Source organism: Hippocampus bargibanti, linkage group LG08, assembly GCF_051943395.1.
Source record: "Hippocampus bargibanti isolate YZ-2025 linkage group LG08, ASM5194339v1, whole genome shotgun sequence".
Lineage (NCBI taxonomy): Eukaryota > Metazoa > Chordata > Actinopteri > Syngnathiformes > Syngnathidae > Hippocampus > Hippocampus bargibanti.
This window is the reverse complement of record NC_142741.1, coordinates 25,560,959-25,575,217: the sequence shown is the minus strand read 5'-3', so window position 1 is coordinate 25,575,217 and position 14,259 is coordinate 25,560,959. Positions and strand designations below refer to the sequence as shown.

At 39.8% G+C, this 14,259-nt stretch overlaps 1 protein-coding gene across 4 annotated transcripts in view; it reads left to right on the top strand.

Annotated features, from left to right (window-relative positions):
- ikzf2 (IKAROS family zinc finger 2) overlaps positions 1-14,259 on the top strand; it is a 210,787-nt gene that overhangs the window by 30,735 nt on the left and 165,793 nt on the right. For 3 of the 4 annotated variants that reach the window (XR_016115881.1, XM_089003439.1, XM_089003438.1), the window contains exons 4-5: positions 7,834-8,023; positions 10,759-10,805. Coding sequence is in view for 3 of the 4 variants with exons in the window: in XM_089003439.1 (XP_088859565.1) it covers positions 7,950-8,023; positions 10,759-10,805 (121 nt within the window). In the remaining variant the exon portion in view is untranslated. Of the gene's footprint in view, positions 1-7,833; positions 8,024-9,186; positions 9,744-10,758; positions 10,806-14,259 lie in introns of those variants that run through there. The other variant, XM_089003440.1, reaches the window with a different exon arrangement.

Below are 14,259 nucleotides of genomic sequence, written 5' to 3'. Positions count from 1 at the left end.
ATTATCCTGCGTGTTTTGGGTATTTTAGATGCTATAAAACGTTTTTCTCATGTCAGTTAGGAGACAAAAACAATGGTGTCAGTTGTCCTTTACAATACAATACATATAGATTTTTGTAAGAAAATATGGTGTATATGTTAGCATGATGGATAGATTAAAAAATATAAATTACTGACTTTCATTTGAGGTATTCTATGAAGTGCGTAAAATTTTAGTAGTGGGTTCAGCTTTCAATGGTGTAAAACGGCAATTTGTCTTGGGTTTCCTCTATGGAGGTTTTCCATGCGATTGTGTGGATTCCACCCACATTCCAAAAACATGCATGACAGGTTCATTGAAGACTTTTAAATTCAGGGTGAATGGTTGTTTGTTGTGCCGTGAAATGTGACTGGAAAATCGAGTTTTGAGTCAAAAACAGTGAACAAATGAGGCGTCGATGATTGGCTGTTGATGCTCGTCGACTAGCTCAGTATGGAAATGATGTTGTTGTGTGGGTTAAAAGTGCAATGCGTCAAACTGCAGAGGCAAGTGCTTTTGCTTCGTTGAGGGCCATCGGTATGCACCTCACGTTCACGTACAAAAAAAATACATAAAACTACAAGCGCTCATTGATTGGGAATTGATCCCTGATAAGCAGCATAAAGGCCAACGATGTGAACCACTAAGTTTCAAATGGCTCATATCACATAAACATGCATTTATTTTAAATACAGTGATACCTCGGTTTACAAACTCCTTGGCTTATGAACTTTTCGGTTTACGAACGTTAAATTTATTAAAATTTTACCTTAGCATACAAACTTTTTTTCAGGAAACACACTCAGCTGCCTCAATGAGTGATGTCGTTCGCGAACGAGCCCGTTCTAACAACAAAATGGCAGCCGACTGTTTTGGTCCTCTATTTCCCACCCCCTGTCTTCGGTTAAAGCCACGTGATTGGTCAAGAACGCAGTAGTGAGGGGGTGGGGTTTACAGAGAGAGAGAGAGAGCAAAGCCGTTCTCCAAAAAGAAGATGGCTGCCGACTTTTTTTGTCGTTATGAATTTGGGGTTTAATCCCCCCACATATTACATCGAGAGCGCACAAGAATTCATGAATAACTAGTTTTCAAATTTGAAGTCAATAATAATGATGTTATTGTGGATTACATCCAAAAATATAAAATTTTGGTTAGAATGTTACTAAGCATCAAGTTTGATTTGCGTTCGCGGGCCGAAAAAAAGTGTGGCGGGCCAGATTTGGCCCCCTGGCCTTGACTTTGACACCTATGCCATAGAGGATTCTTTTTGAAAAGTTCTAACCCAAAAAAAGGGATGCCGAATGCTTTCACTTCATAAAAAGGATTCCCGGGGTAAAAGGTTTTCTGATGATTTGGTAACTAATGCATTGAAATCATCGGTCCAAACCGAATTAAAGACAAAAAAATAAGTGGTCTTCAATACGTTGACGCTAAATGACACACTTGAGGCCTTTTATTTGGACAGAAGGGTTGAGCCATCGGGAGGATTTCAACGGCGGTCCAGAATGGCTTCCATCTGGACGGCGCTTGGAAGTCACTCTGCTTGCAATCACCAAATGGTCTTCAATTCCCTCAAGAGTATTTGGCATGAAAATGAATTAAAACCTAATTTGGATGGAGGGGTAGGGAGGGCGGGATCTGTATGTTCGAGAACACCTGAGGGAAATTTGATATTTTCAGTGTTTTTTTTTCCTTCTTTTTTTGTTTGTCACATTCCATTTAATGAAGAAACAAATGGAAAGAATGGCATCTTCCATGTTCTCTAAACTATTGTTTGCCCTATGTACCGCTATGTCTTGAAACTACACTGATACCTCGGTTTACAAACGTTACATTTATGAAAATGTTACCTTGGCATACGAACTTTTTTCGTACACGGAGCTGCCTCATTGAGTGATGTGTCGTTAGCGAACGAGCCCGTTCTTCTAATAACAAAATGGCAGCTGACTGTTTTTGTCCGCTATTCCCCGCCCCCAGTCTTCGGTTAAAGCCACGTGATTGGTCAAGAACGCAGCAGTGAGGGGCGGTGGTTTAAACATTGAAGAGACAGGCAGACGACAGTGAGAGAGTTTCAACTTTGATAGTTCAAAGGTAGAGTGTAGACTGCAAGGTTAAAATATCCCGTCAATCAGGCTCCACAAACAACCCGCACAAGCCATCTGTACACTTGATACAAAAAGCTATCAACCCAGCTAACAGAACACAATTGATGAGGAACTAGATAAAATTATGGCAGAGAAAGCACCTACAAGGGATCATTCGTCAAGATGGTCAAAGAAGAAGGCTACGTTCCTCAACAAGTGTTTAATGCTGATGAAACCGGCCACTCCATTCCGTCAAGCCATCAACGACGATCACAAAGGTAAATAAAGCCACTTCATTATACAGTCCATTTCTTTAATTATACCATAGCACATTTTTTAATACATTAAATAAGGTATATTTTGTGTAGTTTTAAGAAGTAGTAGTTTCCTAATTTTGAAAATTATGTTTTATGGGGACCTGGGAACGGATTATTTTCATTTTAATGGTTTCCTATGGGAAATTAATTTTTGGGATACACACTTTTCGCCTTACACACTCTGTCTGGGAACCAATTAAGTTCGTAAGCCAAGGTATCACTGTATTGAACTATGCCTGGGAATTTTCAGCATCTATTTATTTTGATTTTCTGACAAAAACGGCCACTGGTGTTTTTCTCAAGTTCTCTTATTATTATGCACAGTAAACATAGTCCGCAAATGCAATTGTTATACTGCAAGCTCAAGGATAACAAAGAAACGCCTTCAGGAAAGCCTCAGCGGATTGAAATTCATAACCTGTTGCATCGCAATGCCCCAGTTACAATGTATTACAATGTATCTTTATTTTTGCACCTCATCTTGACTCTACTTTGATCATGAGTTCCACGTGGCCTTATTTTACGCTTCCTTTACTACCAATTTACTTGCAGGCCGTCGTTTGATTCCACTTGTCTGTTGACGCTTGAATATGCTTCAGGTCAGTTATGTCATGACCAAAGACTTGGTGTGTCAGAAATGTTCCTGGACGCTAACCACAAAAAATGCAATACAAATCCAAAATCAGAAGTTGTCTCCTTCAATCATAGACATGCAGTCAAGATGGAACTGACCTCAGGTTTCTGAAGCCATTGAATCTTTTTTTTATCTGCCATGCTTTTATGTACGTACCGTCTGTCAGGTCGTAAAGTAATGAGCAAAATGAGCGATGATTAGATCAATGAGACAAGACTGGCTCGGGTGACTCATCATGGTTGAGGTTAATGGATCTTCGACTACAACCCTGGAGATCAAACGGCTCAGCAATCTGTGACAGACTCTGCCACGGATGGGGAAGACATGTGGAATGCAAAGTAGCTACGGACTGAAGTCAAAAGGATCGTTATGGCACTCTTCCATTTGGGAGGCGTCGTCCATTGCAAGTTCTTGCCACAATCGATTGTCCATCACTTGTTATATCTGCAAAACAATCCTGCACCATGTGCTTCGTCCAGGGTGCTAGAAGAGTCGAGACGGGATAATTCATGGCGCCTTTCAGTGCCTTGAACGTCCAATTCTTCGCTCGAGCAATCTTCCTATTCACCTGACCCACGCTTCCAATTTGAATCAAAGTTCTGACTCGCTCTTATTAAAAGCAAATGATGTGACGAGCTGAGATGACCGCGAGATCACCAGCGGCGCTGACACAGGAGGAAGTGACATCACAGAGTAGCCGAGACTCAAAAGTCTGATTCGTGGAGATACCTGCGACCAAATTCTGCCAATTGGACAAAACGGCGATTGAAAGCTATCCAAGCAAGGATTTGAATACAAAATGCAGACGACTAGATGCACTCAAACCAAAGACTCGATAGCAGAGGACTGCATTTTGTCAGCAAACAAACAAGAACACGTTTCACTGGTCAATGCGAAGGAACCAGAAAAAGTAAAGGAGGCAGAGAAAGCCAATAAACCCCTCCCATTTGTTCGAGGAAATCCCAGTTCGTTCTTCTATAACGTGCCGGCCAGGGAGCCCATTACGAACCAGAAACCAATCGAAAGCTACAAGTACCAGTCGGTGAAAAATGATCAAGGAAACAGAGCATTTGAAGAGAGAAGTCAAGAACCCTGGTTTTGGGAAGCGATGCCACGCACCGCCGCTACTCCGAGACGATTTCACTCCCAAGGTTGGAACGACGACAACGTCAAGGAGAAGAAAAAACAGCAGCAAGAAACACAAAGACAAGAGGAGAAGCAACTGCGTGACAAATTTCAGAAGTATCTTGACTTCTACATGGAGGAGCTCAAACGAGAGGAAGACATAAGAACACAAGCTAAGAAAGTGCTGCTGAAACAAATCCGGGATGACGTTTTGGAGAAAGAAACGCCAAGGAGAAAATCGCTTAAGACTGTTTGGATAGAGGACTCAAAAGCAAACGTACAACTCCAATCGGACCAAGCGGTACTTCCAACAACAAATCAGACAACACAACAGCATCAGTTACGAGTCGACGTGATAGCAGATGAAGCTTTTACGGTTTTTATTCAGTGGTGATCATAAAACTTCCCGAAAAGCTCCTTCAAGCCTTAAAAACACCGACAAAATGTTTGCTTCTGTCAGGTTCACATAGTCTGACTTTTATAGGACAACCGACACCCTTTTGTTTGTTTCCTAACTGACATCAGAAAAATGTTTGATAGCATCTAAAATACCCAAAACACGCAGGATGATATTTTTAGTCAAATGCAAAACACCAATAAAAATGAATTAAAGTGTCTCAAAACTATTTCAAAAAGATCCCGGAAATGGCGAGATTCAGAAGGTCCCGCCCCCTTGTACGTGACATCACGCCAGTACGTCGTACCTTGCTTTCGAATCAAAACAATGGCTTCAGATTGGGAGAAGATGCTTTCTTGCTACTCATCCAGTTATGAATATGATTCAAATAGTTCTGAAGAGGAAAGCATACATGTTTGCAATCGATTAAAGAAGTCCTTCTGTATCAATTTGAGCCGTCAGGACTCTAATGTAGCGTCCCAGAAAATGCACAAGATGGCGCACAATCTACATTGGAAATGGGCTGAATTGTCTGCGGGGAATTTGTGTCAACTAGTATCAAAAAGTAGTCTTGGTGCAACACACAACATGTCGCCATTGCGTTATTTGTGTGTTTTCCTTCTAATTTCGCCATCAACACGGTTTTCAGACCAAACAAAGTACCCAAAATGCATTGTGTGTCGCTTTCTCGGTCAGGGGCGTTCATTCAGTGACGTCACTTCCGGCATCAACTAAAAAAACATGACTTCCTGAATATTCAGCGCGAGTCTTAAAAGGTAAAATCTAGCTATATGCGGTCGAATATTTGTATAATAGAAGTCATTTGAAGTGATTTTACAAATTACGGAGGTGTCGGTTGTCCTTTAAGTTTTTTTTTTTTCTCACTAACTCTTAACTAAAGTATCCAGGTATTTATTTCCTGTGGTGAACATGTCGGTAAGATAAGTTCCTGTTGCATTCTGGCAAAACAAGATCATTCGTTAAATTTGTCAAATACCTTAGCGACCCTCAGATGCTTTCATGCGCCAACGGTGTTAATAAAAAAAAACAGCCATGAGATGACAACGATGTCACCCACCGCCCAGGGAAGCAGAGGCCAACCGTGACACTTGTCATTCAAGTCTCCTGATTTAAAGGCATGATGTGAAATGGCTTCCTGACGCTGACATCATCAACTGCCCTGATCCCAAAGCTGCTGATGTCATCTCATGGCTCTGATACAAATTGGATGACTGCTAATTATTAGAATGTCATATTTGTGACATGCATCTTGTTGGCCCTTAAAGGACAACCGACGCCTCTTCAAATGACTTCTACTGAGCGTATTTGACAAAGATTCCACCGCATAATAGCTAGATTTTACCTTTTAAGACTTGCGCTGAATATTCAGGAAGTCTTGTTTTCGAGTCGGTGACGATTCCTGATGTGACGTCACCGAGGTAACGCCCGCTGACCGAGAAAGTGGCACACAATGCATTTTGGGTACTTTGTTTGGTCTGAAAACTTCGTGTTGATAGCGAAATTAGAAGGAAAACACATAAATAACACCATGGTGAATCGTTGTGTGTTGCACCAAGACTACTATTTGATACTAGTTGACACCACTTCCCAGCAGACAAGCGAGAGCGTACACAGATGTATTTATTTTTCTTGTTTATGTATCGTAAATAATTTTCATTAAAATAATATCTACTCTTTCTGTTACCGGTTATAATATTATCCTGAATGAGGCATTTTGTTTCATTGGTTTAATCATATTGTCATCATTTTCCAATGTTAATAATTGATGAATCGTGGAGGATGGACTATGGAGTGCGCTATATTGGGACTGTTTTATACCCTGACTGGTATTTTCTTAGCCGCTTTAATCGCCCCGCAGACAAAATTGATGGAATAGCTTGAAAAGAAACATCAATAATTCACAATGCGGAAATGGGAAAAGTCGGAGTCAAGAGAGTAGATTTAGCTCTTAGCTGTTTTGAGGTACGGTAGAAAGACACTGAATAAATACTTCCTGACAGAAAAAAAACAACTTGGTGGTTTTTATCTAGTACTGTACAGTTCTGAATAAAAATGTGGGCGAAGCATGTGAACAGTCGCCCCCCCTCTCATTATTAGCTCATTTTTATGCTATTAGTGTCATCTAGTGGTGTAAGTACGTCACTTCCTCCTTCGCGTCTCATTGTGACTGACGCATTATCCTCGTGTAATGTTCATTACGAGCAGGTGTGTGTGTATTATTCAATCAAGATTAAAAAAATGATAAATGGGAAATGTTTCGGTTTTCGACCAAATTAGTTTATATGTTTAAAAAAAACAGGTTTGACTTTCCATAAGAAATGGCCACAAATTGCCATCATTCACTTCAGAATGTGTTTTTTAGTACGTTTTTAGTACGTAACTAACTGACAGTGAGTGTTTAAAAAAATCAATTAAAAAAATGTGTGAGAATGAAAAAAAAGGGTAATAAAGTGACAGACGCTTAGGTCCGTACGCCAAACGAGCATCATTATCACCATCATCGTTGATTGCAAGTAATACATGTGCAAAGTATCTGGCTGGCTATCTATTAGCTATCTGGCTAGCTATTTGGATAGCTATCTAATAGCTAGCTTCTAGCTATCTAGCTCGCTATCTATGAGCGATCTAGCAGTCTTAATAGCTATCTGTTAGCTATCTGCTAGCTAGATAGCTCGCTTTGAGTTCCTTCCGGGTTGAGTGAACGCTGGCGCGTGTGGCTGCCACTGCTCACCCGATGGTTTTGAAAGGCTCTTATACGTCAAATGTATTATTATTGTTATTATTATTATTATTGTTAGTGGGTTTATTGTATGGCTGTAACTTCCTTTTTAAAGGTTCCACGTACGCAAATGCACGAAGTTGTACTATCACTTCCTCTCCACAAGAGGGCGCCCCATTAAAAGCTTTTTTTTTTTTTAACTCTTACCTCATTTGGGAACGTAAATTACCAAAGTTATTGCGTCAAATAAATAAAAACTTAATTACCTGCTAATCTTTCTCTATTAATTTGTTAACATCCAAATTGAAACATAAAAATCAACATTCCTGAGTCGTAATATGACAGTTTGCCGTATATGAGCGCCACTGTTCCGACTAAGTTGTTTGTGGTAAATGAACCGTTGACTGTTTTAGCCTTCCAGAATGGTTCCGCAATACCCTGCGGTCCATTTCTCGGTGTCAGAAAAAAACATCCAAACAACATCGCTTGCGTCACAAGTGGCACTTGTCACTCTACAGGCGCTCTCTGCGGGAGATGGAGACGTGAGGTGGCGGTGGACCTTTAACAAGGGATTACTGTTGCTGGAGCTTCGGAACCGACTCGGGTTTACTGTCTCTCCCTGCATGGTGCAACCATGAAGTCTGATCTGCACCATGACACTCACTCTGGATCGCCGTGCAGCTTAATGGGAGAAGACGTAGGATTCAGGTAAAGAAAGAAAAAGAATCGAAGAGCAGTAAAAAAAAAAAACAACAATGCACATTCGACATAGTTATGTGATGTAATGCATGGTGGTGAGGTAACAAAGTGGCTCAATCCAAGCACCTGTTGCATGGCAATTCACACGAGCTATCCCGAGAAGGTGCTAAAAACCCATATAAACAACTTCATTTCAAAGTTTTGCACTTAAGCGTGACAATCGTGGCTCGTACAAAATAGTAAAGCAACATTCAATGCACAATTTTCTAAAGTGCTAGCTAACTCGCTGACCGAGGTGCTTCATGGGATGTAACGGGCGACACCGACAACAAATTATAAGTAAGGACATGGATCCAACACAACCTTGCTTTTAATGCACTCCAACACTTTAATTATATTTCGTTTAACTCATTGCGCAAATACAAACAGCAGAATATTACAAAAAGCCAGCTGATTACAAACAGTGCATACTTTTGGGCACATTCCACTGTCTCCTCATTTAATGACGCAGCACCGGGAACGACCGGAAATTCCGTATTCTAAATGATATTTAATTTATAATATTTAATTCGAAAACATTGTCAGTATTCCAGAGAGGAAACGCGGGTGGCACAGCAGTAAAATGACACGATGTAGAGTGTTTAAAAAAAATAAAAAAATAACATTACAGACTACCATTTTTTGACATTAAAAAAACCGCGAGATTACGGACGACCCTTTTTTTAATTAAAAACACGCGATATTACCGACTTCCTTTTTTTTTAAAAAAAAAAAACGCGAAATTACGGACTACCCTTTTTTAAATTAAGAACACGCGATATTACCGACTTCCTTTTTTTTTAAATAAAAAACACGCGAGATTACAGACTACCCCTTTTTAAAATAAAAAAACACGAGATTACAGACTACACTTTTTAAAATACAAAAACACGATAGATTATAGACTACTCTTTTTTTAAATTACAAAACGCAAGTTTACAGACTATATGTTTTAAATAAAAAAACGCGACATTACGGACTACCTTGAAATTTTTGTTTTTAATTTAATTGATCCTTCTAAACTGCCCGTCATCATGATTCGAATCTGCCGTCGAAGCCAATGGCGTGGCCCTCCTTTACCTCGCGCCCCAATTTGGTTTCAATTCGAATCACAACGGCGCGTGGCGCTGCAGTTCCTCCCAGTACGAGTGAGTCACATCCTCAACACTTGCTCGCTTTCTTTCGACAACAGCCATTGAACCAACGGATTTTCCAGTCCCTTGAAAAGTGACTGGGTGCTCCCTGTCGCTATGGCTAATTCCTTCGGAACCGGTGGATCCAGTTTGATCCATCCCTCGGCTTCTTTCCTTCTTTGCTGGCCGCCGAGTCTTCCCTCTTCCGACGTCCCTGTTGTGCGTCACGTTGAGTCGCGTCCGTGTCGAACTTTTGTGTTTTTAAATCTTCTGCAAACCGAGCGTCGGAACACGTTGAGGGAAGATGCACTCCTTAAGTTTTCTTCCATGTCTTTCTAAAACTTGCTGTCATCACGTTCCTGTTCGGGTTTCTTTAATAGCTTTATTGAAGAATGCAGAGCTACCCTGCATTATTTAAATATCACGAGAGGAATTAAGCGATTTGGACTTTTTGGGGGTCTTTTAAAAAAGGGAGGTGGAGACGACCAACCATCCCCTCATTCAATTCTCGACTGAATTTACCAAGTAATTTTGCTCAGGGGGGGAAACACTTGAAGGTAATCGTTTCTTCTTTCTTCTTTATTTTTAAAATGTATATTTTAAGCTGTTATAAGGTTCAGATAACTCAATTATTGCTCTTAATTGATTTTTTCAGGTAGAAAAAGTTCAACTTGGGTACAATAATTAGATGATGGCACTATATGATGATACTTGCACTATGTACAGTTTTTTTTATGAAACGGTTTTGCACATTTACATTTGCACAGTATACAGTTGTTGACATGTTTATTTTGTTTTGTTATGCTTAGAATATCTTGTTTTTTATCCTTTTAACCCCCCCCACCCCACCCCCTTTCAAATTGCTGCTGTGAACTGCAAATTTCCCCATTGTGGGACGAATAAAGCTTTTCTGATTCTGATGGCAATTGTAATTAAAATGTATGAGAAGAGTTCTCATGCAAATTAATTAAACACATATTTTTAAATATGATTGGAATGGAAAAAAATGATCAGAATGGAACAGTATGGAATTAATTAATGAGTCAAGTCAAAGTCAGCTTTATTGTCAAATATGCTAATAAGCAGGACATACAGCACAGATGAAATGACTGTCGTCTCCGACCCAGCGTGCTAGGCACTTATAATCACATTAACAAACATAATAAACACGAAAACGGCAATTTGCCGGGAGAGAGAGGGCTGCATGTTCACGCGCCGCCATCTTGGGAAAAAAAAAATCACAAATATGACAACACATTAAATTGCAGTGATTTAAAAAAAAAATTATGATAAGTGAACTCAATTGTACACTGATGTTATATATTTAAAATGCAGTTGGATATAAATATACTCTAACGCTTCGGATATTAAGTCCAAGGCCCCAATTCTGTGCCATTCAATTGTTGGTATGTGTTACCTATGACCTCTGTGACAGTACGTTAGCGATTGGTGTGTCATTCAAATTGACACGATGCATCATTACCACTGTATAGTCGCAGAGTAGTAAGAAGAAATGTGCGTCTTTGCAAAAAGTGGATTCTAATGACGCCATTATTGTCTTCTTCTCAACAGAACCACCACAGCACTGGAAATGGAGGCACTCAATGGCTACGCTGCTAGTAAGTTAGCTTGCATCTACACTCTAGTTAATGTCAAGCAAATTTCATCAAAGTGAGCATGTTTGAAAAGCATCTTCAACTGTGTTTTTCGGTGTCTGAACTCACTCAATGTGATGTGCTTTTTATGATGGGTGGCTTGGCGGGAATTTCAAACTTCTCAGGTTGGTAAACTGTGAATTTGTTTAAAGGACATAATTTGTAAAATCACTTCAAATGACTTCTACTGAGCGTGTTTTACAAAGATACCACAGAATATCGCTATATTTTATGTTTTAAGACTCACGCTGAATATTCAGGAAGTCTTGTTTTCCAGTTGGTGACGATTCCTGATGTGACGTCACGGAGGGAACGCCCCTGACCGAGAAAGCGACACATAATGCATTTTGCGGTACTTTGTTTGGTCTGAAAACTTCGTGTTGATGGCGAAATTAGAAAGAAAACACATAAATAACGCCATGGTGAATCATTGTGTGTTTCGCCAAGACTAATATTTGATACTAGTTGAAACAAATTTCCAACGGAGCTTGGACGCCATCTTGTGCATTCTCTGGGACGCTACATTGGAGTCCTGACGGCTCGAATTGATCCGTATGGATTTCTTTAATCGATTGCAAACATTTATGCTTTCCTCTTCAGAACTATTTGAATCATATTCATAACTGGATGAGTAACAAGAAAGCATTTTCTTCTAATCTGAAGCCATTGTTTTGATTCTAGAGCAAGGCAAGACGTCTTGGCGTGACATCACGAACAAAGGGGCGGGACCTTCTGAAACTGGCCACTTCTGGTTTCAAATTGAAGTAGTTTTGGGACACTAAGTCATTTTTATTGGTGTTTTACAATTGACTAAAAATGTCATCCTGCGTGTTTTGTGTATTTTAGATGCTCTAAAACGTTTTTATGACGTTAGTTAGGAAGCAAATAAATGGTGTCGGCTGTCCTTTAAAGTTTTGAGATTTTTTTTTTTCCTCAATTGGACATCATGGATATTGATATCATTTATTCTGCCTAACTCTTGCTGTTATAATGCCAACTGTGAAAGCCAGTCATTCTTTGCGAAATAAAAACAAGTTTAAAAAGAAGAACTTTTGATTAGAGGATGACTAAAAAATAAATAAAATGAAGTATTGCTCACCCTCGGATAATGTAGGTGGAGCAAACATGGATGAAATGCACCATTTACCTTGATGACACAGACAGATGGCATGCTGGAAAACATGCAGAGGCAGGATTCCAGAACTTGTTCTTTTCATAATCCCGTCAAGGTATTGTCACCAAAGAAACATTATTTAAAATTGTTGTTTTTTTTTTTTTTTACTGAGGAACCAGAACTGGTCATTTTCTAAAATCACAAGTTCAGTTTCCTCCTCGCCATCAGTGACAGATTCAGGGTGTGTTGGTATTCACATCAAAAACACAACAACAAAAAAGAGTTTATGGGACACACACTCGCTGATCTGAGGTCACACGAGTGCCAAATTAGCTTCTAAATTATTGCCTGAGGCAGAATCTTCCAGAAATATATCTATATATTTTTACTGAAAATGTCTTAAACTTTGGACTTGATGCTGTCTTATTCATGTGATGATTCCTGTTTGTTATTGACACGAACTTGATGCATTTAATGGCTCTTCCTATAAAACATTCTTTAAAAAAAATCTGTTTAATTTCAAAAAGACAACCGACACCTCCGGACAACTTGCGTCCATAATTTGTAAAATCACTTCAAATGACTTCTACTGAGCCTATTTTGCAAAGATTCCAGCTATATTTTACGTTTTAAGACTCGCACTGAATATTCAGGAAGTCTTGTTTTTGAGTTGGTGACGATTCCTGACGTGACGTCACTGAAGTAAGGCCCCTGACCGAGAAAGCGACACGCAATGCATTTTGGGTACTTTGTTTGGTCTGAAAACATCGTGTTGATCCGTGTTGATGGCGAAGGAAAACATAAATAATGCGATGGTGAATCGTTGTGTGTTGCACCAAGACTACTATTTGATACTAGTTGACACAAATTCCCAGCAGACAAATCAGCCCATTTCCAACGGAGCTTGGGCGCCATCTTGTGCATTTTCTAGGACGCTACACATCAGTCCTGACGCATCAATATGACCCAGAAGGACTTCTTTAATGGATTGCAAACATGTATGCTTTCCTCTTCAGAACTATTTGAATCATATTCATAACTGGATGACATTTTTCTGATGTCAGTTAGGAAACAAAAAAAATAATGTCGGTTGTCCTTTAACGTGAGAGCAAAATAACAACGGATTGGATTGGATTAGCCTTTATTCGTCTTGCAGTGGAGAAATTTACATTTCACAGCAGAAAAAGTGATGAAAGGAAAAGGAAGAAGTAGAAAAACAAAATACAGGAGCTGCCACTCTCGCGGTGCCATCTCGAAGTCTAAACAACCACAAAAACGAAAAAAATGTGACAAAACAATGTAAAAATATTTGACATTTTGCAATTATTTGGCAGAATTCTCAATCCATGTCACAAAAACCAAATCGTTTTTGGCGACACTGTTGGCAAGTATGAACTAATGTTGATCGTTGCAATCTGCGTCACGAGGAATTGCTACTTTTGCTGTGCGTGTGTGTGTGACTGTGTTGCGTTGAATTCCAATATAGCGTATTTTCCGGTGTATAAGGCAAACAGGAGTATAAGGCGCAATGAATGGTGTGTTTTGAAACTTTTTCCATATAAAAGCAGTGTTTGAAATAACGTCTGCCCGGAGGCCCGGGGCGTACAACTTTTACGTCTGGCGTACAACTTTCAAAACGTCTTGGCCCAGGTGGCCGACAACTTCTTCAAGAAAAAAAACCAGATTATTTTCAAATCAATCGTTTGCTTTATTGAATACAGCAAAAGCTACAAGCAAACCGCTACAAGCCACGTGGACTCCTCTTTCTAAGCGCCTTTCAAAACTCTCAAGTACACTTTACAGTCACGGTATAGTCCGAAGCACGAAACAAGCTTCTGATTGGCTGCCGGGCCGAGTATGCAAATTGCCTAACGAACGTTCGTTTGGCAATTTGGCAACGAAGGTTTGTTTGGCAATTTGCATACTCGGCCAATCAGAAGCCTGTTACGTGCTTCGGACTATACCGTGACTGTAAAGTGTACTTGAGAGTTTTGAAAGGCGCTTAGAAAGAAGAGTCCACATGGCTTTTAGTATCCAATCCAACACAAACATTGCATTGTTGCACCATAACGACAAACGACAACTGGAGCAAAATCTTCAGCAATGATACTTACCATCAATTAAGCAAGGGAGCATTTGTGCTAGGTACTTCCTTAATTTAAAAAAAATCCTTTATACTTGGCAATAATGTGTTTTTTTTTTTTGCGATTAGTCATCTTATTGCGTTTCAAGTTGTGAAAAACGGGGCAGGCAACTTTATGGCAGGGCAGGCAACTTTTCAGAGTTGTCTGACCTGGTGTCCGC